The sequence below is a fragment of the Pseudophryne corroboree genome, chromosome 5 (genome assembly GCF_028390025.1).
Source record: "Pseudophryne corroboree isolate aPseCor3 chromosome 5, aPseCor3.hap2, whole genome shotgun sequence".
NCBI classification, from domain to species: Eukaryota; Metazoa; Chordata; class Amphibia; order Anura; family Myobatrachidae; genus Pseudophryne; species Pseudophryne corroboree.
This window is the reverse complement of record NC_086448.1, coordinates 736,491,567-736,510,747: the sequence shown is the minus strand read 5'-3', so window position 1 is coordinate 736,510,747 and position 19,181 is coordinate 736,491,567. Positions and strand designations below refer to the sequence as shown.

The 19,181-nt window shown below is 47.4% G+C and overlaps 1 protein-coding gene across 4 annotated transcripts in view; it reads right to left on the bottom strand.

Moving 5' to 3' along the window:
• NECAB1 (N-terminal EF-hand calcium binding protein 1) overlaps positions 1-19,181 on the bottom strand; it is a 771,241-nt gene that overhangs the window by 500,231 nt on the left and 251,829 nt on the right. For 3 of the 4 annotated variants that reach the window (XR_010177908.1, XM_063924081.1, XM_063924080.1), the window contains one exon: positions 13,261-13,407. The exons of the other annotated variant lie outside the window; for it this stretch is intronic. Coding sequence is in view for 2 of the 3 variants with exons in the window: in XM_063924081.1 (XP_063780151.1) it covers positions 13,261-13,407 (147 nt within the window). In the remaining variant the exon portion in view is untranslated. The remainder of the gene's footprint in view (positions 1-13,260; positions 13,408-19,181) is intronic. 4 annotated transcript variants of the gene reach the window in all.

Below are 19,181 nucleotides of genomic sequence, written 5' to 3'. Positions count from 1 at the left end.
TGCATTTTAGTTGTGCGCAGTATATATAGTAGGAGGACAGTGCAGAATTTTGCTGACCACCAGTATATATATATAGCAGTATGGTACAGTATTCCACTGCTCTACCTACCTCTGTGTCATCAAGTATACTATCCATCCATACCTGTGCTGCATTTTAGTTGTGCGCAGTATATATAGTAGGAGGACAGTGCAGAATTTTGCTGACCACCAGTATATATATATAGCAGTATGGTACAGTATTCCACTGCTCTACCTACCTCTGTGTCATCAAGTATACTATCCATCCATACCTGTGCTGCATTTTAGTTGTGCGCAGTATATATAGTAGGAAGACAGTGCAGAATTTTGCTGACCACCAGTATATATAGCAGTACAGTACAGTAGTCCACTGCTCTACCTACCTCTGTGTCATCAAGTATACTATCCATCTATACCTGTGCTGCATTTTAGTTGTGCGCAGTATATATAGTAGGAGGACAGTGCAGAATTTTGCTGACCACCAGTGTATATATATATAGCAGTATGGTACAGTAGTCCACTGCTCTACCTACCTCTGTGTCGTCAAGTATACTATCCATCCATACCTGTGCTGCATTTTAGTTGTGCGTAGTACATATAGTAGGAGGACAGTGCAGAATTTTGCTGACCACCAGTATATATATATATATAGCAGTATGGTACAGTATTCCACTGCTCTACCTACCTCTGTGTCATCAAGTATACTATCCATCCATACCTGTGCTGCATTTTAGTTGTGCGCAGTATATATAGTAGGAGGACAGTGCAGAATTTTGCTGACCACCAGTATATATATATAACAGTACAGTACAGTAGTCCACTGCTCTACCTACCTCTGTGTCGTCAAGTATACTATCCATCCATACCTGTGCTGCATTTTAGTTGTGCGCAGTATATATAGTAGGAGGACAGTGCAGAATTTTGCTGACCACCAGTATATATATATATATATAGCAGTACGGTACAGTAGTCCACTGCTCTACCTAACTCTGTGTCGTCAAGTATACTATCCATCCATACCTGTGCTGCATTTTAGTTGTGCGCAGTATATATAGTAGGAGGACAGTGCAGAATTTTGCTGACCACCAGTATATATATATAGCAGTACGGTACAGTAGTCCACTGCTCTACCTACCTCTGTGTCGTCAAGTATACTATCCATCCATACCTGTGCTGCATTTTAGTTGTGCGCAGTATATATAGTAGGAGGACAGTGCAGAATTTTGCTGACCACCAGTATATATATAGAAGTACGGTACAGTAGTCCAATGCTCTACCTACCTCTGTGTCGTCAAGTATACTATCCATCCATACCTGTGCTGAATTTTAGTTGTGCGCAGTATATATAGTAGGAGGACAGTGCAGAATTTTGCTGACCACCAGTATATATTTAACAGTACAGTACAGTAGTCCACTGCTCTACCTACCTCTGTGTCGTCAAGTATACTGTCCATCCATACCTGTGCTGCATTTTAGTTGTGCGCAGTATTTATAGTAGGAGGACAGTGCAGAATTTTGCTGACCACCAGTATATATATAGCAGTACGGTACAGTAGTTCACTGCTCTACCTACCTCTGTGTCGTCAAGTATACTATCCATCCATACCTGTGCTGCATTTTAGTTGTGCGCAGTATATATAGTAGGAGGACAGTGCAGAATTTTGCTGACCTGCAGTATATATATAGCAGTACGGTATAGTAGTTAACTGCTCTACCTCTGTGTCGTCAAGTGTACTACAAAAGTTCAGTAAAATGACCCAAAAATCAAAATTAAAAGCGTCTGATGAGAAGCGTAAACTTGCCAATATGCCATTTACGACACGGAGTGGCAAGGAACGGCTGAGGCCCTGGCCTATGTTCATGACTAGTGGTTCAGATTCACATGAGGATGGAAGCACTCATCCTCTCGCTAGAAAACTGCAGTGCCACTCCTAGATGGGCCAGGTGTTTGTGTCGGCCACTTGGGTCGCTTAGCTTAGTCACACAGCTACCTCATTGCACCTCTTTTTTTCTTTGCATCTTTGAATCCAAAACGCACCCGAATCCGACAAAAAAAATTTTCAGGGAGGTTTTGCCAAAACGCGTCCGAATCCAAAATACGGCCGCGGAACCGAATCCAAAACCAAAACCCAAAAAATTTCCGGTGCACATCACTAATTATATATATATATATATATATACACATACACACAATGTAGAAATCAGCAGCACTCCATTCATTCATAAATAATCAAATAAAGCCGGTGCCTTCCCTGTAATATCCTTGTAGTGGGTATCCATAAACAGATGTAGAGATGAGCGGCACTCACGGCTCCCAGTCAGGGAATGAAAGTAAGCAGGACACAAGCGTTTTGTAGCCAGTCAACGTTTCAATGACATGTCCTGAGGAAAATGTTTGCCTAAATAACATTGAAACGTTGACTGGCTACACAACGCTTGTGTCCTGCTTTTTCATTCCCTGACTGGGAGCCGTGAGTGCCGCTCATCTCATATATATATATATATATATATATATATCTAGAGAATATAGAATAATGGGGGGCGCCAATAGTGCATTAAAAGATGGCAAGCCCTCTGATGAAGTCCTGGTGACGAAACCGGTAGGGGCGTGGCTTATGGATGGACGCTGAACAAGGCAACATGCAGTGGTGAATCCATCTTGTATCTTTGATTTTAAAACGAATGTATCAGCGGTGATTATACCGCCATCTTTGGTACGCTTACATTTTTAGACCTGTGTTTTATGATGTGTCAATAAATTGTCATCTTTTAATGCACTATTGGCACCCCCCATCATTCTATTTTCTCTAGACATAATCTTTCCCCGTTGTGAGACGGGAGAACGGGGTGGACGACAGCTGATCTAAACGGCAGTGTGCAGCCAAATTATTTGGAGACTTTACCTGTTTTAATTTGGATCTAACAATCTGGACTTGGACTTGTAGTTCCACAGACATTCTCCATTTAAACCCGGTTTGCACTCACACCTCCAATTTCTTATATATATATATATATGTACATACACACACATTAGTCTATATGCATACACACACACAGCAGTCCCAGTGCCGGGATACGGTCCTTAGGTTGACCTCACTTAGGTCAATACTGCAGCGGCAGCTATCACAGTCTGAAGTCCTTTGAGGACTGCGCGCGTGCACACCCCGAGAGGCCCAGTGAGATGCTAAAAGGGCTGCAATCGCCTCTGTCTAATTGACAGGCAGAGGTGGTCACGTGGTGGGAGGGGGCATGCCAACGACGTTAGAACGCAGTTGGTGAGATGCGGTTCGGACGACGCAGACGTGTCCGGATCATTGCGGGGGCGGGCTGCGTCAGCTGCGCGACATCACATGCAGCCGATGCGACCCGGTATGCGGCAGGTAGACGCCTGCCAGTGCAGCTAGGCTGCGCAGGCAGGAAGCTACTCAGTGGGTGCAAAAGCATCGCCGCCGTGTGATGCTTCCACACCCATGCAGGGGGGAGTAGGGCCTGACATGTGGGGTGGACTAGCCCTGTGCTGGGCGTCCCCCCGCATGTCTGAGTAACTGATCGTAGATGTGCTAAATTTAGCACATCTACGATCAGATCTGTGTCACCCCCACACAGACCCACAGTTATAAACACAAAACTATCTGACAATGAAGGATGTGATCTTATGTGATAGGGAATCCCATAAATGGGTAGCATTACGGTAGAAGCAAGGGCGTAGCTACCATAGGTGCAGGCAGTGCAGCTGCTATGGGGCCCGGATCTGAGAGGGGCCCATCTCCGCTGTCAACGTTACATGTGTTATATACATTTTTCACGTACGTTTTGTACGTAGGGGTCCTTTCAAATGTTTTCCTTGGGGCCCGCAATATATATCGGTATACCCCTGGACCTGCTCATTGTAGTGTGGTATACAATGAACTGGAGGGCATTTTAATGTTATATAATATGAACCCGGCTCGCTAATAAGGCACAATATGAATGGGGAGCACTATATATCAATGTGGATTGGGGGTACTGTGAGGCATAATGTGTACTGTCAGCTCTGAAATGTGACATACAGTAGGATGAACTTAAGCACTACTACAATTCATAAAAGAAACTAGGGCACTACTATCGGGCATAACATTTAATAAGGCTCTGCTATGGTTCAGAAAATGAACTAGGGCACTATTATAGGGCATAAAATTAACAACTGCTGCAGAAAGGTGTCTCTCTAGAAGCATTGAGACGGGGGCCCCTTCAAAATGTTGCTATGGGGCCCACAAAGTTCTGGCTACGCCCCTGGGTAGAAGCATTGTAGGCAGGTGTGGATGTGATTACCATATACTGTAAGTGTTAGGTTCCTGGTGCTCAGAACAAGGGAGATGTTATGAAGCGAGTCCAGAGCACCAGGACGTAATGCTGGGAAAGGGGAATGGAAAGGGAATAGCCCCTGGCGCCCTATCTCCGTTGTCTCACCCGTGCTGTCAGTACACTCTTGCGAGACTATGGTTGCTTGAGCCCATGGCAGCCGCGTTTGAAGGGCGGATTACGTCTGCCCAACTTCGATGCCCCCTCAGGTCTTAATGAGAGACAAAGAGTGAACCGAGACAGGGTGATAACAAGGGGCCCTCTGACTAAACAACAAGGCCAGGGGCTACTAACAAACCTAAAACCAAAGTATGTGCGGCTTGCCGCCAAAGGAAAAGAACAACAAAGGAAATGCTGACCACACACCGACACAATACTTTTGTGTACCGGCGGTGACAGCATAAGCAGAACCCTCTGCAAAACACCAGTGACAGAAATAATAAGGGAATACAGCGGCCTAAGCCAACGGACGCGGCCGTGCCGCTACTCACGGAACCGGTACGAATACTGGCAAACGGACAGGAACTCCCAATGCTGCTGACACAGACTCTCAGAACTGGAGGACAGGCAGAATCCCAAACGACAGACCGGTGGACACCAAGAAGCCAGAAACTTGCACAGGCAAAGGTACTGGACCTCAGGACAGGAACGCCTCACGGCAGGACACGGGATCAGACATAGGAATCGACACAGGGACTGACACAGGAATCGACACAGGAAGCTCAGGAACTAGCAGGAACCAAGCTCAGAACTCAAGCAGACTGAAAACCCAGGAATATCACCAGCATCTGTGAATTGCAAACAGCCGGCCTAATTAATAATCCCATGCAGCTGCCTTGTTGCATGATTCCAAACTGACCAGATGCAATTAGCAGCCAGGTGAGGCTGAACACAAGGGAACAAGCTGCAATTACACAGACTCACCAGCGGCAGCAGACAAGAGTATTCTAAAACAGAGCAACAGGAAATCCTGGCATGCAAGACAACTTTATAAACATAAAATAGGAATGAACCACTACCTGTGGTTCATAACAGTATCCCCTCCTTAAGGGTGAGCTCCGAGCACCCCATGACACCTACGGGGAACATAAACAGAAGTATAACATGAAATACAGAACAAAACTGCAAAACAGGAATGAGCCACAGCCGTGGCTCATAACATCACCCCCCCCTTGAGGAGGGGTCAAAAGACCCCAAAATTCAGACTATCCAGAACAAGGGATACAAAAAAAAAACCTGACACACTGGTCTAACAGACAAGAAAACAAAAACAAAAAACAAGTTGTAGCAACAACTTGTAACAGTGCCCTCCCCTTGATGGTGGCCACTGGACACAAGACAAGGGAAAAAAAAAAATCTTTTTTTTTTTTTTTTTTTATCAAGGCAAGAGTCAAAAATTATTTCTTTTTCTTCTTCTTCTTTTTACAAAGCTCTTTAGGTCTGACCAAGGTAATTCCCCAAACATTGTCTGAACTGATGGTACCACCCAGCAAGGCTGCGTTCAAATCAGAGACAGGTCTCTTACCCTTGGGAGCTGAACTTTCTGGTAAAGTACTATTATTAGAAGAAGAAGTCAAAAAAGCACATCCTGCAGTCAAAACAACGGGCTGGGACTCTTGTGCCGAGTTTACAGTATTTGGTGGACTCTCAGCAGACAAGACGGGTGACTTAGAGGAACCTGAACCAATTTCTTTGGAACCATATCTTTTAATAATTGCATCACAGAATGCTAGGGGATCCTGAAGAATGGGATCTTCAGCTTTCATTAGACTGGTCGCCCACTCAGAAGGCTCTCCTCTAAAAGAATAAATCAGATAGAGCCCAAGGTTTTCTGAAGTGATGCCCAGAAATGGTCTAGACAACATAATAGTGTAATAGTGTTTGAAAAGCGCTAGAAATTGGGCGAAGCCCCCATCAAAGGTTATGGATGTTGAGATATCAGAGTCAGGATCTGTTTCCTTCTCATCTGACTGACTGGAGTGCTTTGCTAGGACCTGGTCACTATTGACCTTACTCGAGGCTGAGACTCTCTGAACCCCACCCGGGGCAGTGACTTTCTGAACCCCACCCGGGGCAGTGACTTTCTGAACCCCACCCGGGGCAGTGGCCTCCGGGAACCCCGCTGGGGCAGTGGCCTCCGGGAACCCCGCTGGGGCAGTGGCCTCCGGGAACCCCGCTGGGGCAGTGGCCTCCGGGAACCCCGTTGGGGCAGTGGCCTCCGGGAACCCCGCTGGGGCCAGCACCTCGGATTCTTTTACTGGGACCGGGCCGTTGGCCTCCCTGACTGGGATCGGGCCATCGGCCTCCCTCTCTGAGTCGATAATTATCGAAAGTTCTCCCGGGACTATGACTTCCGGGACTTTTGCTGAAGCAATAACGTTCAGATCCTCCACTAATGCTATGCTTCTTAAGTTCTTTCCTGGGGAAGCGACTTCTAGACCCTTCTTTGGGGCTGCGTCTCTCAGACCCCACTTGGGGATATTACTTCAAAGATCCCTTCTGGGGTTTTGCTTCTCGAGTTCCCCTCAAGAACTATGGTTTTAGAGACCCTTTCTAGGGTTGCACTTTTCAAGTCCCTACCTGGGGTAACAGCTTCTGAGACCCCTTCCGGTATGGACACCTGAACTATAATATTTGATGTCCCTCTATAAGCTAGGGCATCGGGTACCGCTCCAGCACTCTGGGCATCGGGTACCGCTCCAGCACTCTGGGCATCGGGTACCGCTCCAGCACTCTGGGCATCGGGTACCGCTCCAGCACTCTGGGCATCGGGTACCGCTCCAGTACCCTGGGCATCGGGTACCGCTCCAGTACCCTGGGCTACGGGCACCGCTCCAGTACCCTGGGCTACGGGCACCGCTCCAGGACCCTGGGCATCGGGCACCACTCCAGGACCCTGGGCATCGGGCACCACTCCAGGACCCTGGGCATCGGGCACCACTCCAGGACCCTGGGCATCGGGCACCACTCCAGGACCCTGGGCATCGGGCACCACTCCAGGACCCTGGGCATCGGGCACCATTCCAGGAACCTGGGCATCGGGCACCACTCCAGGGACTTGCAACTCCGCTTCCACAGGAACCTCAAGAGAGGAGAGAAACATTCTCTTTTGATTCCTGAATCTATAATGGGGCTCCCTTGCCCAAGGACCCCAATTATAGGACAGAGAGCCTTTTTGTGTGGGTTGTGTGACAAGTACCTCTGCCACAGTAGAGACAGGAGTAGGTCTTGTATCATGACTCAACTTGGCCAGAGGGCAAGACTCGTCACCACACTTTGGCTTGCGCAACTCACAGGTCTGCAGATAATGGCCTAAACCCCCACAATATAGGCATAAGTTTAAGTTTCTGCGACGCAGACGCTCCTCTTCTGAGAGCCTGGGCCGCAGAAAACTTTTAAACCTTTTCTCTTCAATTAAACCAGAGGATTCTCTTGTCACCATACTGTGAACAAGAGTCTCTTTAGAGATAGATGTACTCTCAACGACTTCTGGCAAAATGAGCAAGATTTTAGTCAGAAGGTTTTGCAGTTGCTTTAGGGATTGCTGCAAAACTTCTAGTCGCTCTGGTCTCAAAGCACTGAATACAGAGTTCAGGGCTGCGAGAGATGCCTGCAGGGCTTGCATAGTAGACATAGGAGGATTTAAAACTAGACAAGGCAAGGCAAGGCAAGGCAAGGCAAGACTAAATTTTGCTAAACAAAACAAGACTTTTTTTTTTTTAACACCGGACTGGATTCTAAACACCGGACTGGATTCTAAACACCGGACTGGATTCTAAACACCGGACTGGATTCTAGACAAGACTGGATTCTAACACCGGACTGGATTCTAACACCGGACTGGATTCTAACACCGGACTGGATTCTAACACACTGAAATCTAGACTAGACACTGGACTGGGCCAAAAAAGAAAAAAAGTTTTATTTCTTTTTTGTGGTATGGCTGGTGATAATGTTAGGTTCCTGGTGCTCAGAACAAGGGAGATGTTATGAAGCGAGTCCAGAGCACCAGGACGTAATGCTGGGAAAGGGGAATGGAAAGGGAATAGCCCCTGGCGCCCTATCTCCGTTGTCTCACCCGTGCTGTCAGTACACTCTTGCGAGACTATGGTTGCTTGAGCCCATGGCAGCCGCGTTTGAAGGGCGGATTACGTCTGCCCAACTTCGATGCCCCCTCAGGTCTTAATGAGAGACAAAGAGTGAACCGAGACAGGGTGATAACAAGGGGCCCTCTGACTAAACAACAAGGCCAGGGGCTACTAACAAACCTAAAACCAAAGTATGTGCGGCTTGCCGCCAAAGGAAAAGAACAACAAAGGAAATGCTGACCACACACCGACACAATACTTTTGTGTACCGGCGGTGACAGCATAAGCAGAACCCTCTGCAAAACACCAGTGACAGAAATAATAAGGGAATACAGCGGCCTAAGCCAACGGACGCGGCCGTGCCGCTACTCACGGAACCGGTACGAATACTGGCAAACGGACAGGAACTCCCAATGCTGCTGACACAGACTCTCAGAACTGGAGGACAGGCAGAATCCCAAACGACAGACCGGTGGACACCAAGAAGCCAGAAACTTGCACAGGCAAAGGTACTGGACCTCAGGACAGGAACGCCTCACGGCAGGACACAGGATCAGACATAGGAATCGACACAGGGACTGACACAGGAATCGACTCAGGAAGCTCAGGAACTAGCAGGAACCAAGCTCAGAACTCAAGCAGACTGAAAACCCAGGAATATCACCAGCATCTGTGAATTGCAAACAGCCAGCATATAACAGAGAGGCCTAATTAATAATCCCATGCAGCTGCCTTGTTGCATGATTCCAAACTGACCAGATGCAATTAGCAGCCAGGTGAGGCTGAACACAAGGGAACAAGCTGCAATTACACAGACTCACCAGCGGCAGCAGACAAGAGTATTCTAAAACAGAGCAACAGGAAATCCTGGCATGCAAGACAACTTTATAAACATAAAATAGGAATGAACCACTACCTGTGGTTCATAACAGTATCCCCTCCTTAAGGGTGAGCTCCGAGCACCCCATGACACCTACGGGGAACATAAACAGAAGTATAACATGAAATACAGAACAAAACTGCAAAACAGGAATGAGCCACAGCCGTGGCTCATAACATGTAAGAGGCAAGGAGCAGGTATGTCTAAGAGACTGAGAGGAAGAGCACATTAAAATAAAGTTTGAGATGTACAAAGGAGTGGTGTAGCTGAGAGCTTTGTATGGAATGGTGAGTCATTTGAACTGGGTGGTGCAACACATATGGAGCAGTATAAAAGAAAGTTGCCATGGTGATTAAGTTGGATTGGAGTTGGGATAGATGGGTTAGGAGAATGCCAGATAGCAGGAGGTTGTAGTAATCAAGAAGACAATGGGTTGATAAATCAAGACTTGGCGAGGGATAAAGTGGAGAAGTCAAACATAGCAACCATCTAGGGGTCTATTTACTTAAGGTGCATACACACGGAGCGATATAACTGAGCGATTTTGACTATATAGTCAAAATCGCTCAGAAAGTTAGTGCAGATCGCTCCGTGTGTACACAGCCAGCGATAGCGATGCGCGTCCCCGCTAGGTCGCTATCGCTGGAAAAAATAGTCAGTGCAGGCAAGTCAATTTTGGCTATGTCGCTGCAAAAGTTAGTCAAAATCGCTAACACTTTAAGAGGCCAGCGATTTTTCCCAGCGATAGCGATGTGCAGGCGGCGGTGGTGCGGGCGGCGGCGGGTTGTGGCGGCGGGTTGTGGCGGCGGTGCGGGCGGCGGCGGGTTGCGGTGGCGGTGTGGGCGACGGCGGTTTGCGGCGGCGGTGTGGGCGGCGGTGGGTTGCGGTGGCGGTGTGGGCGGCGGCGGTGCGGGCGGCGGCGGGTTGCGGCAGCGGTGCGGGCGGGGGAAATTTACCTTTCTATTGCAGAGTTTGGCAGCGGAGCGGTACCAGATTCAAAAATGGCGCCTCAGCGTCATTTTTTAAATTCAAGATGGCCGCCGCGAGCCAATCACGGCTCGCCGCGTCATCGCCCCGCCCCCTCCCGCTGACTTATATAAGTCAGCGCGAGGCAGCGGCTGTCAGTCCGACGGCGGAGGAGGAGCGGAGAAGAGCTCCTGAAGACGCCGTGGAAGTCCTGGATGGGCGGCGGCTATGCAAAAGAGCTTAGCAGCCGCCGCCCACCAGGTGAAGATGCTGGAAGTCCTGGGAAGGCGGCGGCCATGCAAAAGAGCTTAAAGGCCGCCGCCTCCCAGGTGAAGACGTCGTGGAAGTCCTGGATGGGCGGCGGCTATGCAAAAGAGCTTAGCAGCCGCCGCCCACCAGGTGAAGACGCCGGAGCAAGACCCCAGAAGCCCTGGGGAGGTGGCGCCCCCCCAGGTGAAGACGCCGGAAGCCCTGGGAAGGCGGCGGCCATGCAAAAGAGCTTAAAGGCCGCCGCCCCCAGGTGAAGACCCAGTTTAATAAAGGATTTTTAAAAGAATGTGTTGTGTTTTTTTTTTTATATTTTCTTTACAGGTGGACTACAGGTGCCAGCGGGCCCTTTATGTCCGGGCATGCTGGCACTTGTGGTTCTCCAAGTGCCAACATGCTGGGGCAGGCTTGCTGGGACCTGTAGGCCTCCTGTAAAGAACAATATTACTATTGAAAGGCTATCAGCCTCCCATCCACCGGGCCACGGATGGGGGGGACAGCCTCGGGCTTCACCCCTGGCCCTTGGGTGGCTGGAGGGGGGGACTCCTTGATTTAAGGGGTCCTCACTCCTCCAGTGTACCCCGGCCAGGGGTGACTAGTTGGGGGGGTAATGGCACGGCCGCAGGGACCAATATAAAAGTGTCCCCCGGCTGTGGCATTATCTCCCTGGCTAGTGGAGCCCGGTGCTGGTTTGGAAAATACGGGGGACCCCTATGTCTTTTGTCCCCCGTATTTTTTAAACCAGGACCGGACGCAGAGCCCGGTGCTGGTTGTCTAAATATGGGGGAACCCTACTCATTTTTTCCTCTGTATTTTAACAACCAGGACTGGCTCAAAGAGCCCGAGGCTGGTTTTACATAGGAGGGGGGACCCCACGCAAATTTTTTTTTTTAACTTTCAGCTATTTAAATACCAGCCACCCTGTAAAATCGTCCTATATATGACACTCATCCCCTTATTTAAATGAGATAGTCAAAATCTCCCATAGCCAAAATCTCCCATAGCCTCTGGTAAAGTTAGTCAAAATCTCCTACTGCCAGTTCAAGGGAAAAGTTAGTCAAAATCTCTCATAGCCAAAATCTCTCCGTGTGTATGCACCTTAAGTCTTGTAGAGAGATAAAGTGGATGGAGATAACGTACCAACCAACCAGCACCTGTAATTTTTCAAATACTGACTGTAACATGGCAGTTAGGTGCTGATTGGCTGGTACTTTGGGCTAGATGCATCATCGCTTGTAGAGTGATAAAATGGAAAGTGATAAACTACCAGTCAATCAGCTCCTAACTGTCATTTTTCAAACAGGGCTTGTGACATGGCAGTTAGGAGCTGATTGGCCGGTACCTTTTCTCTCTCCATTTTATCACTCTCCGAGCGATGATGCATCTAGCCCTGTATCTCTGTCCATTTTATCACTCTCCAAGGCTTAGTACATAGAACCCCTAGTGTCTGTCATTTATCTAGTATAGTCTATGAAATGACAGAAGCTTGACTTGATAAATCTCCCCTAGTGAGACAGTGAACAAGTAGCATCTTAGATAATAAAATGGCATTTTCGGCCAAGATTTCTGATGCCGACATTGTGCTGTATCTGGTTACATTGCGGTGATGACCTAATAAGCCTCAAGATGGTTACTGTCGACCATTCGACCAGATAGCTGTAAAAAAGTACCATACCCTAATCGGCTTGCTAGATAGAATCTTCCTCCTGGGCATGACACCGTACCCAGCAACTGCACAACACGGTCACGGCTAACAGCAGTGAGGCATGTAAGGGATACTCGCCGGCCTGTTTCCTTGTGTTTTATACATATAATCGGTGTGCGCAGTGACCATTATCTGACCCTGGTTCCATCGCTGGTCACACTGACCATGACTGCGATTCTTACAAACGGCACTGGCAGATCACAGCATCCACTGTATGTATATACACCAGCACAGTTTTAGGACCAGCACAGATTGAATAATATATTAGGGGTTATAAGGACAACCAATTATATAAGCCTTAATTATCTATGGATGGTCTCATAAGAAGGTACAAGCAGGCTTGGACTGGCCCACAGGGGAACAGAGGAAACCACCGGTGGGCCCCACTACCTGGGGGCCCACCTCCTGCTCTAAGGATCAGGTTCCAGACTGTGCACTTGAATTAAACATTGTACACAGGGCCGGTGCAAGGGTGTTCGGCGCCCCCCTGCAAACTATAAATTTGCGCCCTCCCTATCATACTCAATAAAGGGACAGTGCATGCCAAAGTCGCATGCCGCAAATGGGTGGGGCAATGCCACACAATAGTACCAATTGCAAAATTGCTAATGATAAAATCGCATGCTGGGTGCTGCCCAGCACAGGGCTGATTTGTGGATGCCCCCTGCCTCTGCAGCCAGGCAGCAAAGGCAGACGCAGAGCTGCCCCGAACACGCCTCCGTTTCCCACGCCCAATCAAACGCGCGCCACCTCCCCTTCAACGCCACGTTGCTGCCCCGTACCACCCCGCAAATGCCTCTGCCTGTCAATCAGGCAGAGGCATTTGCATAACCGAGATGCGATCGCATCTCCCCACCCGCGCAGAGTGGGTATTGTGTGTGTGCACTGCTATCGCATCTCAATAGTGACTCAATAGTGACTGCTACTGAATAGTGACTGCTACTGAATACCCCTTCAATTGTCTTGCCTTGTCCCCCCGGCTTAACTTAACTTACCTTTCTGCCAAACGCGGACCCGCTTTGCCTCCGATGTGTGCGGCATCACTAGTATGTGTGCTGGAGCTCCCTTTCTGCTGGGTAGGGGCTTGGAGCCTCTTCTCGCAATATGGATGGACCGCACTAATAGTTGTGCCAGTAGACTGCCTGTAATGCAAGAATGCTGTGATGGGTAACATGCTTAGGGGGATAGGGCTACAGATGACAAGTGGCCCCACAGAAAATCTTCCCGCTATAGGTGACCTGCCAGTGCTCGAAGTGGCTGCTGTAAACCGCCCCACTTTGAGCAATACATATATATATATATCTCTATCTATCTATCTATCTGTATATATATATATATATATATATATATATACACACACACACACACACACACACACACACACACACACACACACACACACACACAGTACATACATACAAACACACATATAGTCATGCGATGGTTCCCTATAATTGGACTGGCATATCCTTGTAGAAGAAAACCAGGCAGCGCTCAGCGGACTTGATGATAGAAATTTTTAGTGTATTATGATACAAAAGAAGGCATTGTGTGCTGACAATTCAACACCGAGCAGGCCGTTTTTTCTTAAGGAGACATTCCAGTCCCATCCCAGGGAACCATTGCATGACTAGATTATCCATAAGGAGGGCACCGTGGCATTCATTTCCAACAACAGTGGGTGCCCACTCACAATTATCTGTCAATATATATATAATGGAAATCCACTCCCACATATATAGAGATAGATTGGTATATAGACAGATACAGATGGAAGATAGATAGATAGATAGATAGATAGATAGATAGATAGATAGATAGATAGATAGATAGATAGATAGATTAAAATTGGACACACACAGACACACAGAACCGATACCGGTTACCGGAACAGCATGTGTATGTCTGTGTATGTACAGTGTTTCAGGCGCAAAAGAAATTAAAATTTATAGCAAAACACAACAATATAACCTGGATAAATGTGCTTGTCACCCGACAGTTAAATTATCAATTGTTGCTCCCACTTTATAGCCTGAAGTTACGCTATATAGATTTCACAAGTATGTATAGATAAGAGAGCGCATACATTTTAAACACATTTGCTACACGATAAAAAATGTTTTCCCTTATAAAAGATACATTTTACCCACTGGTCATTCACATGTATACATATTAGTACTGGAGGCTATAGAAACACTTCAGTTCATTAGTATCTGATATATTGCTCCAATGTAGTTGATAAGTTCATTAATATATAAGCACATCAGTCCATAGCTGTTTAGCTCTTACCATCCGCTGCTCTTTTACCTGTATTGTTCTCAATCTCCCTATACCTTCACTCAGCCTAGGTGGTCGGTATTGGTAATGTCCAGCTGTTAGAAGCCCTGGATCTATATCTGTGCAGGGGCTGAAGGTATGGGCAAACCGCCTGTATGGAAATCGTGGTGGCTGGGTCCGGAGGTAAATGCTGTGTATAGCGGCAGTGAGGTCCCTGCATCCGGTGTTTATTGTACAGTGGCAAAGCCTGAGAAATGTATTCACCGGGGACCCGCTTCGGCAATGAGCCGCTTAGCTTCTCCCGTCCGCTGCCACAGTAGGGATTGCGGTATCAGGTAGAGAGCGGAGGCCTACTGTAGCACCGTACAGCTTAGCTTCACCTCTCCACTGCCAGAATGGTCTGTGCTGTTTGCAGATGGAAAGCGGAGACCGGCTGTAGCGACGTACCTATGATCTCTCCTTATTACAGTTGAAGCTGAATTAGCCGTCTACACAAGGGGAGCATAGGAAACAGCAACGGAGCAAGCAGGTGTTTTCCAAGTCACAGTACAGAAAGTCCTTAACATGTTTCTCCGTTATATCTTTCTAACAGTTTCATCAGAAGGTATGTCCCTGTGCTCACAAGTCCTTGTATTTAACCAGGGTATCCTCAGCTACGGACTGATATGCTTATATATAAATGAACTTATCAACTACATTGGAGCAATATATCAGATACTAATGAACTGAAGTGTTTCTATAGCCTCCAGTACTAATATGTATACATGTGAATGACCAATGGGTAAAATGTATCTTTTATAAGGGAAAACATTTTTTATTGTGTAAGAATATGTGTTTCAAATTGATGCACTCTCTTAGATAGATAGATAGATAGATAGATAGATAGATAGATAGATAGATAGATAGATAGATAGATAGATAGATAGATAGATAATCACACATAGAAAGAAAACTCACCTAATTCCTCTGTAGGGTCCCGGGCAGTCTCTCTGATGATCAGGGCCCTGGCAGGTGAGATGACTCAGTGGAGATGGGGGCATCTAGTGGCTCCTGGTAGTACTGCAGTCAGCAGTAACTTCTGCTCTCTCTCTCTCTCTCCCGTCCCTCCGCCCCCCCTCCTTCCTCCCTCCAGCGGCACAGGAGATCACATCAGCGGCGGAGCAGGGCTAGAAGATGCGGCACCGCTGCTTGTATGGTGTGAGAGGCGTTGTGGAAGCCGGCAGCAGCAGCGCACAGCAGAAGGAATGCAGAGCAGGGAGAGCGCCTTTCCAGCATTGGCGCCTACCTGCTTTGCATCCCTTTGCTGAGCGGGTTCCGCCGGCTCTGATTGTACATATGTTACCGTATACTGGACTATGGTGTATTTTCTACAGGTCATTACTGTTATTAATCTGTTATTAATCTGGTACATTGTCATGCATACAGCAGCTGAATTTACTGTGTATATTTATGAAGGGGACCAGACCTTGCACTCTCTAATGGTTAGTCAAACCAATGAGGTGGCAGGCCACACCCCCTCAGCAAACTGGCCATACCCCTAACATGGGCCCCTACCACTGCATTCCCCCGGTGGGCCCTGCATGCCCCAGTCTGACACTGGGTACAAGAATACATTGTTTTCTTCATCAGCCTTGTAGGCTGTGTAATGCTACTACTTTCTGTATGATGGATTTGTTCATCTGCAATGATGATGATGTATAAAACAAGTATAATTCTGACTCAGTGACAGCTGGATTATGCCTGCAATCACTCACTATATGATTATGAGTGGGTGTAAGTAGGAAACCTACTGCCTCCATCTTTCCCGACCAGTTGTACATGCTCTATGACCCTGCCCTTGAAGCCTAATGTAAGGTTGATTGCAGCCTGGCAGCCAGTGGTGCTATTTAATAATGCAGCATAATGTTTCAAAGATGTACAGTGTCTTTGCTGGAATGATAATGGAACAGGGTGAATGGGGATTTGGGTTCTAAATTCTGATACTGTGGTAAAAAAGAAATGTATTAAAAAATAGATTTTAATTATTTAAAAAATGTCAAAACAATGTGAAAACTTAAACCATTATGTATTTAAAAAGATAAGTTTCAATCTGCAACTAGAGTATATTTTTAAAGCCCTATCCTGAGATCGCAATAACAGAACAGGTATTGCAGCAATATAAGTACAAGAACAATGCTTGTTAATTAGGAAACCAGTAGCCCATTTATTTTGTTGGACAAACTAAAATCAAGCCTTATTGGTGAAAACACCTGCAAAGCTGTAGCTAGGGTATCTGAGCAGTGGTGCCCAGTGCAGAAGGTCTAGGAGGCCACACCATCACTGTCTCTATAGCACCTGTATTTAGCTTGCAGAGTGCCGCCTGTAGCCTAGATAGCGGCCACAAAGTCACCTGGGACTACCTCAGCTTTTTACTGGTCCCGGTGGCCCCTCCCCCTTGTTGTGACATCATGATATCACATGTGCGACAGGTGGGGCTGGCCCAGGCCGCTTTATCAAACTGCTATGGCACTGAACCCATGTTTCTGCCGGGTTTAGTATGAAATACCTACAATCAAAATCCTGACGGTCAAAATACCGACAACAATAGACCAACGGTCAAAATCCCGACAAGGTCAAAATCCCAACATGGTCAAAATCCCGATATTTAAAATGTCGACAGGTCAAAAAGTCGACATAAGTTTTGCATTGTTTTTGTTGTTGTGTATGTTGACATAGGTCGACATGGACACCGTATAAGTGGACTGCGTCTCCTCGCATGGCTCGCTTCGGGCACGGTGCCTCGTTGCGCTTGGCACACTATTATATTCCCCTCCAGGTCCACTGGGATTGTAAAGTATGAACAAGTCGGTTTCAATGAAAAAATCATGAAAAAGTTTTTGACCTGTTGACATTTTAAACGTGTCGGTATTTTGACCATGTTGGGATTTTGACCTTGTCAGGATTTTGACCGTCAGTCAATGGTTGTTGGTATTTTGACCGTCGAAATTTTGATTGTAGGTATATTGACCGCATCCCGTTTCTATGCCAGAGGGAGAGAAAAAATACTCTTGTGTGGGCGCACTCTTATTTTACGTGGAAAATTCCATGATATATTAGGAAAGAATAAAATAAAACATTATGTTATTGTAATCATTTAAAAACAAAGACAAAATTACCCAACAGACGGAAGGAAGGAAGGAAGGAAGGAAGGAAGGAAGGAAGGAAGGAAGGAAGGAAGGAAGGAAGGAAGGAAGGAAGGAAGGAAGGAAGGAAGGAAATAGTTTAAAATGTTCTGGTCATTCTACGCAAATAGTAGTTTGAAAGGATGTAGCCACGATTGGTCTTACATCCATTTCACCCTGACCAGTACAGAAGAATGTGTATTGATAAGACCAAAAAAAATGGTCAATAACACGTAGGAAAACTGGTCATCAGTAACAGATTATGCTGGAAAAGGCAATAATATAATATTTTGTTGCCAATAGATCATATATAGTAGACGAGAGATATTATAGATAAGAATGAAAGAAGATTAGTGGTGATACTGCTGTTAGTGTTATACTTGAATCACCTGATCAAGTTGATTCATACCCTCTACAACACTCAGTGGATGCAAGACCAATCGTGGCTACCAGGGCCGTAACTACGTGTGTGTCAGGTGTGCCTGGCACACAGCGCAGTTGCCCTGAGGGCGCAACGGCCAGCGGCATGTAATGAGTCAAATGTAATCATCACATGCCGCCTCTGCTGTGTGCCGTGCTGTGTAGGAGAGCAGCAGCCGCACCGGGCAGCGGAGGAGGGAGGGGGACTGGAGCCGCAGCAGCGCTATGTCATTGGTAGTAAGCGCCGCTGCAGCACTCCCCTCTCCTTCCGTATAGGCTGCCCGGCGCTGCTGTGAATGCTGGGATGCGGTTCCTCCATCCCAGCATTCACAGCGGCGCCGGGCAGCCTATACGGAAGGAGAGAGGACTGCTGCAGCGGCGCTTACTACCAATTACATAGCGCTGCTGTGGCTCCAGTCCCCCTCCCTCCTCCTCCTTGTCCGATGCCTGCACCGAGGGAGCTGCCAGCACGAGGAGCCTGACTGTCAGCGGGAAGATGGTAAGTGTATCTCTCTCTCTCTCTCTCTCTCTCTCTCAGGGGGACACCGTCTGCCGTAATGTGTAAAAAAGGGGACTGGCTGCCACAATGTGTAAAAAGGGGGACACCGTCTGCCGTAATGTGTAAAAAGGGGGACTTGCTGCCGCAATGTGTAAAAAGGGGGACACCGTCTGCCGTAATGTGTAAAAAGGGGGATTGGCTGCCGCAATGTGTAAAAAGGGGGACGCTGGCTGCTGCAATGTGTATAAAGGGGGACACCGTCTGCCGTAATGTGTAAAAAGGGGGACGCTGTCTGCCGTACTGTATAAAAACGGGGACGCTGTCTGCCGTAATGTGTAAAAAGGGACGCTGTCTGCTGTAATGTGTAAAAAAGGGGATGGTGTCTGCCGTAATGTGTAAAAAGGGGACGCTGTCTGCTGTAATGTGTAAAAAAGGGGACGCTGTCTGCCGTAATGTGTAAAAAAAAGGGGATGCTGCCTGCCGTAATGTGTAAAAAGGGGATGCTGTCTGCCATAATGTGTAAAAAGAGGGACGCTGTCTGCCGTAATGTGTAAAAAGG